Below are 21807 nucleotides of genomic sequence, written 5' to 3'. Positions count from 1 at the left end.
ATAATGTTTCAAAAATATTATATAAATTTCCATTCTAAATTTTTTTTTTAAGTAAAGTTGAAAAATCTACAAAATAAAAAAAATTTAATAACTTAGTCAGATATTTGTTAAATATAGTGTAAAAAAAGCTATTAGATTAAATAATAAGCAAAAATGAAAATTAAATATCTTTAATGCTCCAAAAGATTTTAATGTTGACTTTTTAATACATTCATTATTATTTTTTTTTTTCTAGTTATAGCTAGTACAAAATACATTTTAAGCTTTTTTTTTATTAAGTTTATTTATAATAAAAGTGACAAAGTAAATATGTTTAAGATAAATTAGTCATGCTTGCTTGTGATAGAAATAAAAAAACAAAACATCAAAAAATTATAAATACTGAAAAAATCAAGCTCAGTTTTCTTCGACTTTAATCCTTAAGGCTTCACCCTGAACTCTACTCGTTTTATCCTGCATATCATTGTCCTTTGGTGCAGCAGCGATGTTGGAAATCGTGGAGCTCACAGCACTGAGCCAGGAAGAAACCCTTTCGTTTGCCTTCATTTCGTCGGTGCAGTTCGTACCGGACTGCTTGTTTATGTCTCCTAGCCAATTGGCTTCTCGGTTGGGAAAATTCAAACCTGCTGGCTGCATGAAGGGCTTCGAGTTGGTGAAAGCCGTGGAGAAGTTGAAAAGACTGTGCATGTTGTTACTTGAACTTGTTTCAAGGCTGTTGTACTTTAAGCTGTCAACTTCTACCGCCTTATTATTTGGTGATGATTGTTTGAAGCTTCTTTTAGCGCTCATTGTGTTATCCATGAAAAGAGTTCCTGCCTTTGTTTGTTGACCTGTTTTTACATAAACGTTTTATTTAACATTCCAAACAAAGGTATTAAGTATAAAAGTGTATTTGGGTTAAGTTTAATCTTGATTGTTTAAAGTTAGAACAACTGTCAAAATTTCAATCAAGTTCTTAAAACAATTTAAAAGCAGTTTTGAAACTTATGCTTTAAAATCTAACTAAAGGTATTCGTTTATGTACTTTAATTTTTTAAAAATTAAATATTAAAAATGCTAAATTAAGCTTAGTTTACTATTATAGGAAGGTTTTTAAACGTATTTATACACCATTTGCAGCTTATTATAAACAGGTTACTTATTTTATTTTATATTTTATTACACAAAGCTTTTCAAAACTACACTAGTTTCATTGACAATGTAGATTGAAAATTTTTTAAAATTAAATTTTAAATTAACTATTCGTTTTTCTAAATATTAAAGTTTTTGTTACTTAATTGTTAATACATATAAGATCTAATTAACAATACGAACTTTCTTTCGTTTTATTTTTAAAACTTTGTTATACAGAACTTAAGAATTGATTGATTAAAAAGAGATGATTTTCTGTTAAAAAACAGACTAAAATACATTTGATAGTTCTTAAAGATATCATTAACATTTGTTTAAAAGGAAAGAAATGCAGCTTTTCAAATCAACCAATAAAATGAAGTTCAAGTTAGACATTCATTAATTTTTTTCAAACCGTAACTTAGAGAAATTTACTAAACTGAAATTATTTTATGTATAAGCTTAAATGTTAGATAAAGTTGTTATTTTGTTCGTTTTGTAGAGACAAACCTTTGTTTTCTAAAAGTTTTTTTTTTCTAATATGTATATTTTTTTCGAGAAAGTAGTTTTACCACAACCTTCTTATAGCAATATATTTTTTAGTATATTTTCTGTAAAGAAATAGTAAATATATTTTAAAATGTAAAACCATTTTAGTTGAAGTAAATTAATAATAAACCAACTTTTTCGTTTTGTTCCCCCTCTTGTTTGCTTCATATTGTCTTCTGGCTTACAATTTGGATATCTGTGGTTCTTATGTTGAGAAAAAGACCCTGCAATAACAAAAGATTGAGCTATTTACTATTGTTTAATATTTTTATTATTTTTAGTTATGCTTAACAAGCTTGAATAAAACTTTCTTTGGCTTAAGTGTATTAACATTCTAGCGGCTTTTAATCTATCATAACAACTATAGAGAATTTTAAGTAAATGTGAGAAAACAGGAAACTAAATTAAATAAAAAGTTACAGACTTTATTAAAGTTTTTAGAAATTTTTACTAGTTATATAATAAGTGCACAACTTTTACAAAAACTTATTGAACTTACCGGAGTGTGAAAATCTCTTATGGCAGTTTGGGCACTCAAAAGGCTTTTCTTTGGTGTGAAGTCTTCTGTGCTCTATTAAATGGTGCTTATGCTTGAATGCCTTACCACACGTCTCGCATTTGTGAGGGCGGTAGCCTTGATTTGAAAAAAAAATGGTTATTAAAAGTACAAGCCGTAAAAATTTTTTGTAAAGCTATTTTAAACGACTACTTTTTAAAAATACAAGTTATAAATGTCATAAAGTATGCAAAACACTTTTAAAATGTAACTTTTAGGAAAGTGACAAAATTCAGTTATAAAAAAGGAATTTATAAAAAAATGCATACCAAGCTAAAAGTTAACACTACCATCTCTGTAATGATGAAAAAATAAATGTTTTTTATGAAACTTACCCATGTGTTCGTACTTGTGTCTCTTCAGGGAGCTCATTTTCTTGAAGCTCTTGCTGCACTGGTCACATTTATAAAGAGTTTCAAAACTTGCCGGAGTCAACTTTGCTGTCTTTGCTCCGGTTTTCTGCTTGAAGTCTTTGTTTTGTTGTAACTTGACTAGCTGTCCATTTTTAACAGCTTCCAACTTTTTGTTTTCGTTCAGATGGTTTTCAGGACTCAGTTTCGGCTGGTTGTCGTAAGGTGAAGTGGGAAACTTGAACGACTTGTTTTTTCGATAAAACTCATCTAAAACAAAATAAAAAGTATAACAAAAAAAAAACACTTAGCTTGTTAAAAGAATAGTAAAAGTAGTATGCTGAATAATAATAATCAAGTGCTATAATAAATTACATGTATTAAAAAAAATAGCTACCTAAAGTGGAATCGGGCTGCCCCTTAAAACCTTCCTTGTTAATCACAGGTGGGGATGGAAAGGGATTTTTGGGGGCGACAAAGTTGTTTGGGTTTATTTTGTCATACTTGAACTTGGGCGGAATAAGCGCCTTCCAGTCAAAACTGTTTTCTTGCAAAGAGTTTTGAGCTTTCACGTTTTGTGTTTTTAATGCGGAACAGCTGAAATTTTGTTGGGCCGTTTTCACCATCTGTTGTATATAAAGCTTTAATACTACAAACTTAATAAAGTCATAAAAAATTAAAACTTTACAATGTAGTTGTAAAGTTAAAGCCTTTATGAAAATATTTTATAAAGAGTTATGAAGAATTTATTTCGTATTTTTAGTTATCTATCATACCAGTTAATAGCTTTGAAACAAATAAAAACTTTAAAAAATTATCAAAGATAAAACAATTTTGTACTCACTTGTAACCAAAAAGGAAAGAGATCTTGTTGCCTCGTGAATGGAAACTGCCCATAAGGAAAGTTTGTGAAGTTTCTAAGATTATTTTAAAACAATAGCCAATAATGTTTTTTTGTTAACTTTAGTATTGATAAAACTTTTATGATTTTCAAAAAAAAAAACTAGACTTAACAAGTACAAACACAGTATTTAAAAAAATGTATTGTTACTTATAATTTTAGTATTAAACTTAGATCATATTTAGATTCCACTCAAAGTTTAAATTTTGAAAACAAATTATGTTTATACTAACGAGTTTTGTATTGAAGAATTTAGATAAGGATTCGGATACATTGATGCAAAGTTTATCCAAGTTTGGTTTATTGGAAATTGTATCTAAAGATTTTTTGTCAAGTTTAACATTACAAAACTTAAAAAATATTTAAGTGTAGTTTATTAGTTTAAAAAAATCAAAAATTTTCATGAACCTTTTTTCAATATTATATTTATAAAAGCTAAAAATTTTAGCGAGTTTAGAAAAAATAAATTAGTAACAAGTAAGTTTTACTTAAACAAATACTTTAAAACAAATTAAACTATAGTTTAACAAATTGTATAAGTTTATACAAATTTATACTAGTTTTACTTTTAATTTCTTTAGAATTTTTATTCATAGTATCCTTATTTTTACCATATTTTATTAACTTTTTGTTATTTGATTAGTATAGTTTGAAAACTTAATCTAAACCTTAATGTCTACATAAATGATTATTTTAATTTACAGGTACTGATAAAAGCTAAAAGTCTCATTAATATTTATTACTCATTGAAGGAAAAAAAAATTTACAAATAAATTCATAAATCAATAAATTTTTAAGTATATATATAATTAAACATAGAAAATACTATTTATTTGTTTAGTGACTAAATTTTACAATTGAACATTTTTATCAAAAATTTAACTTACATTTTGAAGCTGGTTATTTGTCTCGGTATTCATTGAAAGTAAATGAGTATTATTGTATGTTTGTTTATTTAATTCCTCATTGGTTTTAAACATGTCGCTAGCGGGTTTGTTATTGTTGTTTTCTATTTTAAAATTGGTTTGATTAAGATCTTAAAAACTACTTTAACTTTACACAGTTAAACATTGTAAGATTTTATGTGTTAGTAATTTTGGACATATAGACTATAAAAACTCTAGTAAGAAAAGTAAATTTTAGTTCATCTGACATTGAAAAACCATAAAATCTAAAATAAGAATGCATCTGATCAACTTACTAAAATGTTTGTAGGTTGATAGGTCTTCCTCGTCACTATTAGATGCAGATTTCGTAGACAAGTTTAAAGGCTCTGATTGTAAGCTTTTATTAGTTGCAGCTTTCTGTAAAAGAAAAAAAAACTTATGTTCGTTTAAAACGTTTTCTTTTCTTGTTTTTATAATTAAAATAAATATCGGTGAAAATCTTTACCTAATTTAGCTAAAAACCTTATTGGAGAAGTACACACATAACAAAACATAAAAAATTTTGATTATGACTTAATGCATTGTCTTACAAATTTTTATGTTGTTAAAGGTTTATTGTTTACATAATGAATACACTGATACTTTTAAAAGCTTTCTAACTGCTAAATTAGACGTAGATTACTTAAAAAATACCACCTTGTTAAGTTTTACAGTTCAATATGCACAAACTTGTTATTTTTGTACTAATATAGAAGATTTCATTTGATTTTTGAATACTAACTTAATGTGTTTTATGTTAGTTATTACATGCATATGATATATTAAAGTATAACAATGTTTGTATACATGGACCTTTAAAAAATAAACTGTTTTATAAAGCATTAAGAATATTTATAAAAGTATAATATCAAAAAAATATTTTTCTATCTTTAAGTTACTTTAACTTAACTAAAAAATACATATTTATAAATGACTTTTTTAATGTTTAAAATTTTCATTGAACACTTTAACAAAGGTTTTTTCTATAAGTTTAGTTAGTTACCTTAATACTTCAAAAGACAACTAAAGCACTTTTCTTGGTAATTGGCATAAAACCTTTTGCTAAATTTTTAACAGTAAAACATTTTTGAAAGCTTGCATCACTAAATGTTTGTAATAAATATTCAAAATTTTACCTTATCTGTCAAAGTATTTTGGTTTATATCTTCTGAGCTTTGCAATGATACTCCTTTTAGTAACTCGAAATTATTGAAAGTGGCTTGGCTGTTCTCAAACTTAGACTTGTTTTTGTAAAAATTTAACAAAAGTTCTTCAAAGCTTGAGGTTTCTGGCGGACAAAAATAAGTCGAGTTGTTGCTGTTGTTTGAATTTTTCCAGTTTAATAAGTCTTCGTGGTTTTGAGAAGTGTTGTTTTTGATTACCGATCGAGCTTGAATTTCAGATACTTGGTCGCTGAAACTTAAATCATTTTTTTCACTTTGGTTCAACAAATGATGTTGCTTTAAAAGGCTTTTCAACGATTTTATTCTTTTATCGCATTTATTGTGTGTATGTAACTGTAAAAAATTAATTAATTAAGTTTTGTACTTTATTCATATTTTTTAATAAGTAAACTAGTTAATAACTAATTATATCAGAGAAAGATAAAATGTTTTAATTCTATATTTAAGTCCGACTAACATTGTGTCTTCCATTAAATTCCTTGCTAAGTTGTTCTACCTTCATCTTGTAATCGTTCCAAAAACTTTTATCCATTTTCGGTGGATTAAAAAAGTTGTTATTTATAAAACTTTTAAGGTTTGTGGAATTTTTTAGAAGCAAGTTGTCTGTAGAAATATAGAAAAGAACTGTCAAAACAAACAAGAATTGCATAAAGAAACTTAGAAGAAAACGAACTTCAAGCTTATTCTAGGTAAAATGCCAAGAAATGTTTTTACACGGGTCTTAATGTTGAAAACTTTAATCTTATATAACTTTTACGTTACATTTTTAAACTTTTTTAACAAATGTACTCTATAGTTTGTATTAAAATCTAATCAAAGTTCGATTGTTGAAAATAAAAAGCTAATATAACTTGAAATCATAATCATGTCAGTCGCACTACTCTATAAGCTAAATTATAATATTTTTACTATTAATATTTATTTCATTAACTATTTTTAAAAAGTTTAATAAACTTTTTTCTTATTTATTATTTAATAAGAAATATATATATAAAGTATATTTAATTTATATCTAACTACTTTAAAACTATTTAAGATACTGCTCTATTATTTCAGTCCGTATTTTTGACCTTCACTTATATTTATATTTATTTATTTATTTACTTGTAAGCATACTAATGCGTGTATATACGTTTCAAAATATTTTTTTATGTCAGTAAAACAAATCTTAACTCGTCAAAGTGCTACTGTTGACTCAACATGTACATTTTTCACGTCAAAAATATCTGTTGAAATGATCGAAAGGTCGCGCGTATAAATTTTTCAGTAGATGCAAAGAGTCATAAAAAGTGCACGGCCCAAGATATGTTCGCAGAAGTATGTTTTACTTTACCTTTGTTTTATAGGGAAAAGCTATTACCCGCGCCCTACAAAGCAGTGCGAAGTTTTTAGCGCGAGGCATTCATTTAAATCTTCCGGTTGCTTTTTGTTTGCGCTTGTTCGTAGCGCTACGATCGATGTTTAGAACTTTTTTATTTGCATAATAAAACAAACTGCTTTAAAATTAGATTGAAAAATTGCTTGGTATTTATGTATTTAATTTAGATTATAATGTAAATGATATAAAAAAACATAAAATGCTGATTTAACTAAAAAGGCATATACGAATATTTTTTTCTAAAACCTTGTGTTTTTTATAAATTTATTTAGTAAACTTAACAAAAAACTATTTTGAGTATTTATTTTTATACACGTATGATTTAAATACTGACTTTCGTTTTACTTTCTTAAACTTCCGTTAGGCGTATATAAACTTCAAAAATAATTTACTAAAGAGTTTTAATTCGACTTTTTTAAAGATTTTAGTAAAATATTTTTGATCTTACGCTACGGCTTTGCCATAGATTAAAGAATTATAGGTAAATATCTAAAAGTTTTGCTAACCTCAAATAGTTTTGAAAATATATTTTTTAGTATAAACTTATATTAATTTAAAAAAATCTTTGCGAAAGAACCTTTTAAAACGTACATAAAACATATGTTTAAACAGAGTTCTAACTCCTGTAAAAACTAAAATTATGATTTATTTCTTTCTTTAAAATTTAAATTAATTAATAGTATAAATTCTATTGACGATTTATTATCAAAGTTTTACTTGATTTTTTAACGAACCAAACTTTAAAAAGTAAAAAAATTAAGCAATTAAATAGTTACCTGTAATGTTTTTATTTGACTTGCAGTTTTTCGACAGAAGTATATCAGACTTGAAATTACTCGCCAATAATTTTTTATTGAAAAATCTTTCGTCAGTAGCTTGTAGTTTGGTTTTAAAATAACAACTCTTATAGCTGAAAAAATAAAATAATTAAAAGGTATAAGATACTAAGATGTTAACATACTAAAAAAAACAAAAACTGTTCATACCCACTGCAGTTTCTAATGATACAAACAGTTTTTCAAATATCATTCTTGCTTAAAAAACCATAAACTCTGTTTTAATTGTCTGAAAAATTGAATTAAATAAATATTTTTTACAGTAAATAAAAAACGACTCGCCAAAAAAAAAGTTCATAAATCGTCAAAATTTGTGTCTTTTTAAATTATTGTTAATTAATTCAGAGCTAGCTCCCACAAGAACCGAAGTATAATACAACAGGAGACAATACAACAGGTGACACATTTTTACGCTCAGCTTAGCCTCATTCCTGTTTATTATTTCTGTTTGAAAATATCAGCATCACTGGCTTTTTTGTCAAAAAATCAATAAGCGTTCTTAAAAAAAGCTATAAACAGCGCTGATGAGTTGCATTGTTTCATGCAACAACCTTTTTATTTATAGAAGAACTTGAAAAAGCTACTTTAAATGGTAATTGCCCAGCTGAATTCTCTGCGAAGTTCTCTCACCTACAATCAAAACGAACCAAGCAATCGCGATGCAACACTGCGTGGTCGATAGGCAATCTAGAGAGTCGTTTGCAACATTATTAACGCCGCCGTTGTTTTATCATTGTCAAAACACGGATAATGAACAAACAGTTTTAAATCAATCAAAGAAATGTATATGGCTAATATTTCACACATATTTCGAATTTCAAAATGTTTGCTGTCGGTCTAGCAACTCGCAATAGTATTAATATGTACATATTAATATCTATAATACAAAAAAAAAATCGATAAAGTTTTCTTAAACTAGAATAGATTGAATTTTATAACTCATCTAATTAAACTAGAAAAAGATTAAACACTATTATACAGAATTTATTATTTATATTTTGTAATGTTTTATATATATGTTTAATCTTGTATTAACAAACTGACTAAAGATCAAGCCTAATTTTGAAGGCCAGTGAAAATACTTTTTAAGATAAAACTAAAAGTTCTATTTAACCTTCGTTTATACATATATTTCTAACATTATATAACTTCGAACATTCGAATTTAAGTTTTTATATAACATTTGAGATTAAAATTGTATCAGTTAACTTCGATATTTTCTATAAGCTAGATTGCTCCTTCATCTATTTTACATACCAATGTATGCAATAAGTTTTTAGATTTCAAAATTCTTTAAACGTAAAAGCAGCTCAGTTTAAAAAAAATTGCTCTTTCAACTACTTTATATACCAATACATGCCATAACTTTCAAATTACTCTAAACGTAAAAGCAGCTCAAGTTATAAAAACAAATAAAACAACAGGTTTAGTCTTTAACAAGCTAAAAAAAATCAAAATTTGAAAAACCAAGCTCATCAAACATCATTTTCCCGTCGAGTGAAAACAAAACAAGGTGTCGCCCCCAAAACGAGATGGAAGAAAAGGTCGCGGCGAGCATCTTGCCCAAGCAGACGGATGACGCAAAAGGTTACAAGCAAAAGCGCCCGGTGAGCCGACATAGCACCAAGTTTTTCTCACAACTAGCTAGCAGCTCAGACGCTGAGAAGAGGTGACAGGGCCAGTAGTCAGTAGCAACAGCAGCTCCCTTTTAATATTTCCACGCTCTCTCCGTGCGACAAACGACCCCCTTGCTTACTTATGCTCACCAACAGTGTCATCGGTTGCTAGGTGATGATCTGGCCGCGACCCAACGGCGTATGCGGGCGAGAACCCCCCAAGGCATTCGGGTGCTTTTGTGCCCCGTCATAAATGTGTGCAACTGTTAAGAGGTGCGACGGAATTTGTGAAGCCACGCTGAGTCTAATCGCATTTTGCTTTCATTGTTTTTTTTTTTCTGTGAACGCGAAGCTTTTCTCACGTGATTTTCGCTCGCTGAATATTTTTGTAAAATTATTGAGCTTGTGTTTGTTCGATTTATAAAAAGTGATAGAGACTTATTTTACGTCTAATTAAACATACTTATATATAATTTAGACACAAAATTAGAAAATTATCAAAAAATACCGAAACATATTCATAAATTTACAAAAATGCCTCTATTTCAGACAAAAACTTATTAATGAGACACTAAAACTTATCAACTAAATTAAATTTCCCAATAACTATATGCAAGTAACAACGTTTTATTTTCAACGATCATTTAGTTATATACATAATTTAAAATCGTTAAATGAATAAAATCACGGAGTTTTTCAAATTAAGTAATGTTTTATTCGCGTACGACGAAAACATTAGTATGTAAGCGAAAATACAAACAAAAGAATTTGATTAATTTCATTTGTTAGTAAAACGTTAATTAGACGGCGGTTAATTCGTGAGCATACAAATAACCCGATCTAAACAGTCTAGAACAGTTTTACGAATCTGACACTTACAGTTGAACATTAATCAACTTTCGTTTGTTTTTTGTCATACTGTTTTCGCAGAAGTAAAAAAAAAATACAAAAATTTAGCTAGAATTTGTAGAAATGTAGTTTTTTTGCTACTAAAAAGTAAATAAGAACTTTCGAGTTAAGTCTAACTTTGTGTTTGAAAAAATAAAAAAAAATTGCTAACTTAAAATTAACTATCTTAAAATTTAAACTTTACAGATACTTAAAATATTTTTAAACATGACTACATGTTGAAGTTTAAAATGCTGTTGCATACCTTGACGTACAAAATATCTACTTAAGTTCTGAATAGAACCGAATAAGCTGATTACTAGTCTCTATAACTTCAATTCTAATCAATTCTAATTCTTATCCTGATTACTATTTTGCTTTTGCTATACATGTGATTTTGCTTATTGTCACTAACAAGCTTTGATGAGCCTTGTTTAGGTTAAACAGTGTTAGCATTGTAACATAGTGTTGAACTAGTTTATATTATTTTGAGTACATGTTTAAAAACTGCTGTAAAGATCTTGAAAATACTTAAACAAAATAAAACAACTTACTAGTGACTAACAAACCATCTAATTACATACATTTTTAAAACTGTTATTGCGCACAGCTTTACCACGCTGGTAAGTAATATCTATGAACGTATACGAAATACTAAATGTAAATATTCTTAATTAAAATTAAACTGCAACTATTTCATCCTTTTTTAAAGTAAAACAAGCTTTTCAACAACTCAACTATATCTTTAAAAAATCGAAACACAAACACTCATCAACTTATTTGTAAACAGAATCAAATACACATCGAGTCGGCAGTATATAAGAAAAAGCTTCGGTAAAAAACTGCCGACGAGAGAAGGTTCGTCCTCGCATTTTTGTCCCGACGGGGGGCAGATAAACAAGTGAACTTTCACACCGGCATAGACTTTTAAATAGTCTGTCAGTGTGAAAATTACTATAAGAAAAATAAGTTTATAAAGTATAAAATTGTTCAAGCTGAGTTCTTACTTTCAAACCTTTTAAAGCATACCTTCTTTACCTGATCAAAAAGACCTCAATTTCAAACAAACTTTTTGAAAAGCTAACTGTAGCTGTATTAATTGGTTTTAGTTTTTAACAATTTATGATTGTTAAAATGTTTGTAGCAAAAACCGTTTCAAAATAATCTATAGCTGAATTCTTACTTCTTATATACTTGATACCTTTACTTGATCATCAAACTAACTAAATAAATTTTTGCGATAAACTTTGCAACAGTGCAACTGAAGACTGTGTGTAAAATGTTACATGCACACGTGAGTGTCAGAACAATAACTTCACACCATCAAATATGACACCGACCGGAAGGCTGAAATAATGTCGTCACGAACCTTGTTCAGCTTGAAACAAATGTGTAATTTTTTTGAACGCAATTTTTTTTGTCTTAAAACGCCAGTGGTAAGTTTAGTATTAGAACTGTGCGAAGAACTTAAGGCTTGTTTTTTTTAATAGTTCTAGGTTTCTTTATTTATTTAAAACAGAAAAACTAAATAAACTATTACTGAAATTCAACATGTTTCAACAAAATCTATTTCTACTTTTTCTCACTTACTTGTTTCATCAACTTTTAGATTGAAATTAAAATTTAACACCTTATACCATATACTCAGTTTTAGTCAACCTACAAAAATATTTACATGAAAAATATTTTATTTATTTATATAACAATTTATACAAGTTAAAAAAATAACCAACCCTTATAATTTACATATAAATTTATATTAACCTTTTTCTTAGTCAAAAGCTTTTTAAGGTTTTACATTGTCAGAATTAGTTGTTTTCCAAAGTTTGATGATTATTTCTCAAATAACAAGTCAACAAAAAGAGCATTACAGACAAATCCACCGACTTTTTATTAAAGACACATAAATTCACAATTAGGAGCAAGACCGAATCGAATTGTTCGAATAATTAACGAAAACAAATATTCAGCGCCGGTGCAAAATCTGGACAAAATCCATTTTGTGCGTGTGCCAGTTCTAGCAGGGCTCGAACGACGAAATTCGGAAGATAAAGTAAGCGTTGATTCAAATCCGCGCCAAAAAACTGCTACGGATTTTAAAAAGCAAGACTTTTTGTTTCCGTCCGAAAGGTTTTTAGATCTCGAAGTAAATTGTATGCGTTTGCACAAGATGTTTTTGTTCTTCCATTAGAAGGTCGTTTTAATTAGCTGTTTCTTTCGTTGTTTTGTGTCAAACAGAAAAAAAATAGTTTTTTAAAAGTTTTTATTCTACTATGTTCGACGCAAGTATCTTACAAAGAAGTTTGTGCTTAAAAAAAATCTAACCAAAAGTTAGATTTCAAAGTGAAAAATAATAAGAAGAAAAGTAAAATAAATTAAAAATAATGAAGCTAAAAAACTGTGGTACAAAGTTAAACTTATTTATTCTTAGAAAATAAACTTAATTATAAACTTTAAATGTTTGTTTTAAAAGTAAAACAAAAACTTATTAAGTGTATTTACTAAAAGTTATTTTTTAGTTGTATTTATTTAATTAAATGTACACAGCTCCAAAATATATTTATTAAAAAACTACAAAAAGGTTTTGAGCTTTATTATGATAATAAATATTTTATTTAAATTATTTTAACACTATACTAAAAATAAACCCGAGAGTATTTCAATTTCTCAATAAAAACTTAAAAAATCAAAAAAAAAATTAAAATTTGACAAAATAAAAATTATTTTGCATTAACCCACAACTTTATTTTTCAGAATAAAGTTTTTATCTTTTAACTAATAAAAAAAGTTATAATTAAAAAACTTATTTAATTTACTTTGCTAGTTCGAAAAAATCGGAAAGCAATCAATTAAACAACATGGATGTGTGGCGGTTCGCTAATGAGCGCTTACTTCTATATTGTTTTACATCAGGTACTTAAATTAAAACAATTAAAATGGCTCGTGCTAACAGCCCACACTCACAACGCCCAGAAGGAAAACACCAATCTATTTATTTTCAATTTAACACACACGTTCGAAAAATTAACTTTTTTTTGTCTAAGTTTTCTTTTTAATGAATTGAATGGAACGATTTCGTTCACTTGTTTTTGTGGATGTGACTGGACTTAGCTTTTTTTAGTAAATTAGTCTACTTAAACTAAGACTTTCACATATTCTAACTATTGCAGGTACTGAAATGTTTTTATAAGTCTTAAATGTTTTTAGTATGAAATTGAAAAGAGTTTTTTAGAAAAAAACATAAATTATTGTAAATCTCCAACTTTAACTCATTACTAAGTCTAATTACCTGTGTTTCCATTAATTTTTTAGTCTAAGTCTGAAATTCGTCTTACTAACTAAAAACAAAAAACTTACAAATATTTTTAAGCATGCTTTGCTTATTTTAATCTCTACAGCTATAAGTTTTTGTAAAGATATTAAATTAAAGTAATTAAGGTGAACAAAGAAGAGTTAGAAACTACTAAAATTTAAAAAGCGTAAATATAACAAAAAGTTAATTAAAAAGTTCAACTTACTTATGCATAGGATTTTCATTAGTTTTCTTTGTATCTTTGACAATCGTTTGTTCTTTCTACAAATCGTTACAAAAAAATATTTTAATTGATTTATTTTTTTACAGAAATTTTTTGATATACAAAGTACTAAGTATAAATAATTTTAATAGTTTAAACATGCTTAATATTTTTTAGTTTTTAGTTTTCTTCTCGAAATTAAACTGAACATAAACATCAATTTAGCTACCATAAGTTTTAAGAAATATTAAGTTTTTTACGGCTTTAAGTTTTGCTTAGTTCTTAAAAAACCCTCTACTCGTTCGTATTTTTTTTCAATAAACATTTTTAATTAACTGTTCTAACTATTTTTCTTGTTTGACATGTCTACTTATAAAATAAATTAGTTTTAACCTCGCGTTTGTTTTGAGTTGTAATTGTGTTCAAAATCTTGTTCTGCTGAATCTGGCACTTTCTGCTACTAATGTGTGAGCTGCAAAAAATGCTTAAAATTCTGAAATTTATTAATTATTTTAGATATTCAGTAAATAATAAAAAAGAGTTTAGTATAAAGCGGTTGAACGATAGTTTGTTTTAAAAATTAAATTATTATAAGAAAAACTATTTATAGATATTTAAATTAGAGAAATATTTTTCAATTTGAATAGTTTTAGTCGCAAGAGAAATCACTTTAATAAGCTTATACGAGTTTACGTGAGAATTTACTTTTGATAAACTTGATAATAACAATTACATACAATAAAATTATATTTCGCGTCAGTTTTTTATCCGAAATACTTGTAAGCAGTATAATTTTTTTTTGTTATTAGTGGCTAATTTTTCAAATATGTCAATAAATAATTGAAACTTGTATACTGTGAAAATATCTTTAAGAACTTAATAAAGTTTAGTGGTTTCGAGTAGTTAAATTTAAAAGTTATGACTATATATCAAATTGAAGCTTAGAGTACTATGCTTGAGTTTAAATATAACCTAACGTAAAAATTGTATATGTTAACTTTTTTTTATTAATTCGGTGTTTCTTAGTAATTTAAAAAATATTCTTTAGAAAAACAATTACTTAATAAAAGTTTATTAAAATTTTTTGCTAAAACAATAAGTAGATAAATTTTTTACAAAGGTTTTTATACAAAAAACTATAATACTTTATTATTCCGGTTAATTCTATTAATTTTTTGCTAAATATGTTTGTTCATTTATATAGTACTAAATTTAAAACTTAAAAAAAACTGTTTAAGTTATTAATTATATTTTGTAGATCAAACCTTAAAGATCCAGAATGTGTGAATGATTTGTGACAAACATGACATTTGTACGGCTTGAGTCCAGTATGAGTGTTCATGTGCTCTTTTAAATGGTGTTTTAGTTTGAACGATTTCGGACAGAACTCACACTTGAACTTCCTTTCATCTGCTTAAAGTTTAAAAACAAGTTTAAATTATTTTTGTTATTTTGTTTACATTAGTCTTTTGAATATTCAATGATTTCGAAACTTAATGTTTTTCAAAAAAAAAAAAAAAAAAAACCTTTGTTAAATTAAGTTATGATAAAAATAAAAACATTTTGAATAAAAACAAGCATAATAGTTGTTTGTTTAGAAAAAAAATTAAAAGAGCTTTTTTGTAGTTTGTCAAATATATTTTATAACTGTGTATGCAAGGAATTTCATAGGGTTACATTGAGTAACATTTTGAGGAATAAAAACGCAACAGCCGTTCAAAAATGTTTAATTTATACTAATTTCAAATTTATTTTATCACTAATAAAAATATAAACTGAACGTGTCCAACACAGTTTTTAAATTGTATGTTATGTTTCTCATTAATTTTTGTTTTATTTTGAAATTGTTTTTTTACTAAAATAAGAAAAAATTTGATATATTCTATTAAAACAAATGTAGAAACAAAAAATGATAGGTCTGCACTTGGGCGTATAAAATCAAAATGATCCTTTTACAAGTTTCAAAAACATACACGTTTCTTAGAAATTCCGTTTAAGTTTTTGTTTTCAATTATTGTAATTTATATTCTACTTTGACAACTTTAAGTTTATATAACCAGACATCATGACTATCTTTTAAAATCTCAGTTCTTTACTATATTCAATACTATCGCATAAAAGCTTAACTTTTGCAGTTATACAGGCAAATCGTTAATACTATCTGAAAAATTACTTATCATTTTGTCAAGCTTGTTAGAAAAATCAATTTATTAATCAAAAAAAGAATCATAAATTATATAAATAAAAAGTTTTTGGTTTAACTTTCAAGGTTCAATTTGTTTAGTTTTAGAAGTTATGTTAGTTAAGTTTTCCTTCATATTTTTATTTTTAAGCATTAATAGTCTAACAAAAAATGAAAAAATATACTTGAAATTAGTCCGCAGTAGCAAAAATAAATTTATTACTTAATAGTTTTTGTAAAAGCGTAAATTAAAATAACATTTCACCATTTTATAAAAATGTTTAAACAGGATTGGAAAACTTGCATGCTTATAACTTTAAGTTAAATATATTATAGCTTAAAAGCACAAATAACCATCAAAATTTTAAAAAATGTTTATAGTTTATAAGAAAAACTCTAAGGGTAATTTTTTTCTGATACACTTTTGGTAAGTTTTTTGTATATTTAAAAATATTAACGTGTGTTTCGCTGAGTTTTTTTACAGGAACTTATTTGTGTTTAATCCATTTGTTTTTAATTACAAATTCGATAACTTAAAATAGTTTAGAACGCAATAATAGCTGCTCTAACTATTTGAATCTTAAATAAAACTTAACTTTATAGAACAAAAAATATACTTTATTGAACGACAAAAAACTACGCTTAAAATATTTGGTCCTAGGACGTGGTGCACAAAGAACCTTTCGGTTATCAAGTCGCACACCACGGATACCTTTTAACGTCTTGTCCAGAACACTAATCTAATTAAACTTCTAAATACATTATTTAGTTTATTTTTGTTTACTTTTGATGCATAGAAACTTGTGAAAGTTTAAATACTATAAATTTTCAAGTAATAGCAATATTTAGATACTGCTTAGTCAAAAACTTGCACAAGTTAAAAATTACTCAAATATTTTAAATCAATAACAAAATTTTATGGTATTACTTTTAAGTAAAAGAAGCAAAGTTATGTTTTCTTACCTTTTATAAATATTTTAAACATTATTTGAAATTAAAAGTTTTTCTCTTTTTAAAAATTTCCTGATTAAGTTTAACATTTAAGGTAAACTTATTTTAAAAAAATACTGTTAGATGTGCAACTTAAAAAAAAAGTTTTAAAAACTCACCGTTACTGCAACTATGAACAAAGTGCTTGTGTTTTTCAAGGCGAATTTTAATTGTGAATGTCTTGTTGCAATGATTACATTTCTAGAAAAAAAGTCGAACTCTTCAGTATATTTGGGGTATTTACAGCTATAACCGATATAAAAATTAATCGGTCAAGTTTGTTAAACTCTCTCCTTAAACACTACTTGAAGATAGTAGAGTTAAAATTAAAAATTAAGGTTCTTCCTTTAACTTCTAAGTTTTATGCTTATATTTCGTGACGCTTATTGAAATTGTTTCAAAGTAGTCTATTTGCTTTTTTTAAATTTCTTTGTAAAATATTACAACAAAATATAAAACTTATATAACGATTAAACACTGTGTTTTTACATTTCAATTAAATGCACAACCTTAAATGCACAACCAATTAAATGCACAATGTACATTTCACTCTTTTAGAACATTTTTTTAAGTTGAAAACAAACAGGGTGCAAAATTAAACTAACTTTTCACAAAGTTTTATGAATTAAATTGTAAAGAAACAAAACGATATCTTTGAAAAATTGTAAAACAGACAGGGTATACATAAGACAATTGTAACTTGTCATTTTTTACTAAAATACTTTTATAAATAAAAATTAGATATATAAATAAACGTTTAACTAAATAATAATTAACAAATGTTTAAAGTCTTTAATTAGGTAAGAATATAGGTTGTGTAAAAGTTTATAATGTTTTATCGAATTACTAGTTAAATGTTTAGTAAGTTTTCATTTGCTAAAGTTTGACGAAAATCGTTTCATCAGCAATATCTTGCGGAACTAAAATTTTACGAATTGCAATTAAATTTAAGTAAAGTTCATTATGTTTAAAAAAAAGTATATTTTTTGATAAAATAATAGAACTGTATTAATATGTTAACTTATGCTGGGGAAAAAGCTTCATAAGCATGTTTTGCTTTGATAAAGGTTCTTTTTATTAAGTTTTTTCTTAATGATTTATAAAAGATTTAATTGCTTTTTTTTTTAAACTAAAACTTACCGGCTGGAAGAGATGACTAACGTATACTAATAGTATATTAACATATAATATCCTAAAAATTATACAAAACTTTTTAAATACTTCGAACAAAGTATTTTCTAATACTTTATTTATAAGTAATTTAAAGCAAAAGTTTTTTATTAGTCTTTTAAATTTATTTTTCAATTAATTTAAGTTAAACTAAACAATGTAGTTTAATTCTAAAAATTGTTAACAGATTTCAAATGTTTACAACTTTTATTTTCATGTCATACACAACTTGAAAATTAAAAGTATAAAACTTGAAACATACTCGAAAAATTAATTAAAGCTCAGTCACCCGTAAAAAAAAGCAAAATCAAAATAACAATTCTTCAAAACTTAATCAGTATAAACAAAAAATGAATAGAGAAAGTTCAGAACATGACTGACTTATGTTTTTTTGGTTTAGTTGTTTAAAATATCACTACTTTATCTCACTTAATTGGTACTTGAGAGTCAAAGTTTAAGTTTAATTTGTAGAGTTATTTCATGAATTGAATTTAAACCTTAGTTTAGCTTTTAGATATACTAGGAAAAATTTTCGTAAAAAAAATAAATTTCTGCGACTATTTTATTTTAAAGTTAAACACTGTTCGAAGTATTGAAAACTAATACAAAAAAGTTTAACTTATCAAATATCAAAGTAAAACATAGGATTGTTTACAAACTTTTTAAGGTTTTTCATTTGCAATATTTATTCTAATTTTTTAATGTAAAAGCTTAAGCTTTTAATTCTAAATAAATTTTATTCGAGATTCAATAAAATCAGTTATGTAAAAAACTTACTAGTAAAACTAATATCAAAACTTACTAAATTAATGCTTACATTGTGTTCTAATTTCATGTGATTTTCTAACTGGCGTTTAACAGCAAAACTTTTACTACAGTGCTTGCATTTATAATGATTACCACATATTCCATGCCTTTAAAAGTTAGTAATATGTTATTGCTGCACATAACATAATAGTTCATTGAAATGTTTTTAAATGTAGTATATTTCTGCTAAATTTTAAAACGTTCATAGTAAAACTGAAATTTGAGTAACTTTTAATGTTATAATTTTAAAAATGTTAGCTCACCTTTTTAACTGATGTTCAATCAAGGAAGAAATTTTTTTGTATCCTCTTCCACAAATTTTACACAAGTTTAGAGAGTATGTCTCTGAAAGAATGATTGTTTTGAATACAAGTTTTATTTTTTTTTTATCAAACTAATTATAAACAGTTTCTTTTTTATTGCACTTTAAAAGTACTTGTAACACATTGTGATTAGTTAGTAGCAAAAAAAATATTGCAGTTTTTTGAAATAAAAGATTAAATATTTATTTTTAGAAAAATATTATAATTTGTCGTAGTTTATTACCTGCTTGAAGTTTATTTTCATAAAAGCCTCCCAGAGGTATTGGTGGTTTATCAGTGCATCCTATTAATGCAGAAATAATTAGAATTGTTCAAATTACTATAAAAACTATTATTTATAAAATATTTCTTAAATCTAACATTTTAAAAAATATAAAGAAAACGATTGTTTTTGTTTAAGTATTACAGTTATTTTTTTTTACAATTCTAGTATTTTAGAACTCAAAAACTTTTTTAAGCAAAATAAAACTTTTTCATTATTTAGTTTTGAAAAAAAAAAAAAAAAAAAATTCAGTTCAAAATACTACCAACATTCTTAAACTATGTAACAACTTGAATAAAGTTTAACTTTTACAACAAACATAAAAAATTAAACTATCGACGCAAAAAAATATATATCGTGTTAACATTAATTGTTAAATACCTTTCGTATTTATTTTAAATTCTTCTGTGTGGCATTCTTTTATTTTATGTTGCACTTCGTTTGTTAACAGCAAGTTCATTTTTTTCTTTGTCAATTTTGTTCAGTTTAACGCACTATCACTCAAAACCGACAGCTTCGAAGATACGAATAATACTTATTTTAATAATATATTTATGAAATGATTCTAAAACAATCAGTCATTAAACTAATACAAACAAACTTGTGCAAAAATATTAAATTGATAACAAATATATCTCGACTAAACTCGACTTACATCTTAAGAAAATTTTTATGTCTTAACACACATAAGTTTTTACTTTAATAGATAAGTTTAAGTACCACAATATTTTTTTCACAACGCAAAAAAAATAGTATAAGCTTTTTTAAAAGCTTACACTGTCTTAATTTTTCTCAACCAATTTTGCAATGCATAAATTTGAACTGAATAATAAATGTCGTGTACATTTGTTATATCATAGAAATTTTGTTTTAATTTTTGTATCTAATTTAACTATTCTCGTATTCTTAGAAACAGAAAAGTTCTAACAAATAAATCACCTTATAAAAGTCATATCAAAGTTTTAACAAAAAACAAGTTTCATTTTTTAAAACCAGCTCATTCTTACAACAACCGCTCAGCAGATCCAAATCACATAGAGTCTCGCAGAATCACTTTTTTTTTCTTCTAAAGCAGGCGATGAAATCTACCTATCAAAAGAGCAATTACACGATAACACTGCTCCCAACGGTGCCGTCAACACTCAGCATGCGAATTACTCAGCAGATATCCACACGATAAAAAGGTGAAGCTCTCTGCCTAAAACAGCCGTAAATTTTTCTTGCTTCCCGCTGGGATTTTATTTTGGTTAGGCGGGCAATTTTCACCTTATTGATGACAACTGCGTCTAGTTTTTTAACTTTCTTGATATGGTGTGACGCATCGGCATAAAAATTGAAAACAACTGAACAAATTGGTTGATAAAGTTTGAATAAACTCATTAAAACAAAATAAATTAAGTAGTTAAACCACCTGGAATCTGTTTTGTGTATGTTATGAAGTAGCTTTTAATAAATTTCTCTCAACTTAAACTGCTCTATCAAAGAAGTATCTTTACGAAGAAAACATAATTGATTAAAAACAAACTTTTTAGTAGGTTCAAGTTGAAGTTGGTTTATCTGAATTGAAAAAAAAGGTGTTTGAAGGTTTTAATTAGTATTACTACCTTAAATGTTTCTTAGAGTGTAAATTTAAAATTTGGCTAAATACAAAAATAGATTTTTGAAAAAGTTACCAAACAGTTTTGTTTGACTACAAATATTAATTTTAAGTCTTTTCTGAAATCAGTTTTAAATGTGATGATAAATATTTTGATTTAATTTTAAAAATTGTTGATTATTTTAGTTGTTTTGAAATTTATAATTTAGTCTATTTAAAACAAATTTAAAGCTATTGACCTAGTAACTAATATAATAAAACAATAACTTAAACTTATATAATACTTAAAATATGAATTAAAATCTTTATAATTAATATATAAATTCTTATTTAAATAAAATATATTTTAGAAAACACATCAAAAATTTAATTTAGTTTATAATCAGTTTAATTAAAAAAATAGTTTAAAATAAGAATTTTGTACTAGTTATATACTTTTAACTTTTTTTCAATCGTTTTTAAAACTTAGTAAATTACAATAAATAAAAAAGAATAAGTAAAACGTCGTATAAAATAAAACTTCAGTAAAAATAGCTTTGCCTTTTTTTTTCAAATAATACTTAAGAGCTCTTTGTAAAACATTTTTTTATGCTTTTGAATTAATAAGACTAATTCAGACATAAATTCTACTATCTTATTTACAAAACCTTCTTTAAAGTACACCACA

At 25.8% G+C, this 21807-nt stretch overlaps 1 protein-coding gene across 4 annotated transcripts; it reads right to left on the bottom strand.

Annotated features, from left to right (window-relative positions):
• Positions 1 to 274: 274 nt before the first annotated feature.
• Positions 275 to 20103, bottom strand: LOC145835664 (uncharacterized). 4 transcript variants are annotated; one of them, XM_082943351.1, is made up of 20 exons: positions 19925 to 20103; positions 19505 to 19564; positions 19222 to 19303; positions 18954 to 19065; positions 17101 to 17182; positions 15075 to 15222; positions 14203 to 14281; positions 13813 to 13868; positions 7731 to 7864; positions 6034 to 6179; positions 5529 to 5909; positions 4668 to 4770; positions 4354 to 4475; positions 3700 to 3782; positions 3410 to 3482; positions 2963 to 3191; positions 2551 to 2835; positions 2159 to 2293; positions 1794 to 1883; positions 275 to 830 (listed from the first exon to the last, which is right to left on the bottom strand). In XM_082943351.1, exons 1-20 carry the CDS (start codon positions 20001 to 20003, stop codon positions 397 to 399), a joined length of 2913 nt encoding a protein of 970 aa, XP_082799477.1. In that variant the 5' UTR covers positions 20004 to 20103; the 3' UTR covers positions 275 to 396. The 4 variants fall into 4 exon arrangements, with proteins under 4 accessions (XP_082799477.1, XP_082799478.1, XP_082799479.1 ...); XM_082943352.1 differs by having other exon boundaries at positions 15075 to 15219; XM_082943353.1 differs by having other exon boundaries at positions 18969 to 19065.
• Positions 20104 to 21807: the final 1704 nt, after the last annotated feature.

This window comes from Thalia democratica, chromosome 5 (assembly GCF_965202585.1).
Source record: "Thalia democratica chromosome 5, ktThaDemo2.hap1.1, whole genome shotgun sequence".
Lineage (NCBI taxonomy): Eukaryota > Metazoa > Chordata > Thaliacea > Salpida > Salpidae > Thalia > Thalia democratica.
The sequence above is the reverse complement of the archived record's forward strand: the minus strand, read 5'-3'. Positions and strand labels throughout refer to the sequence as shown.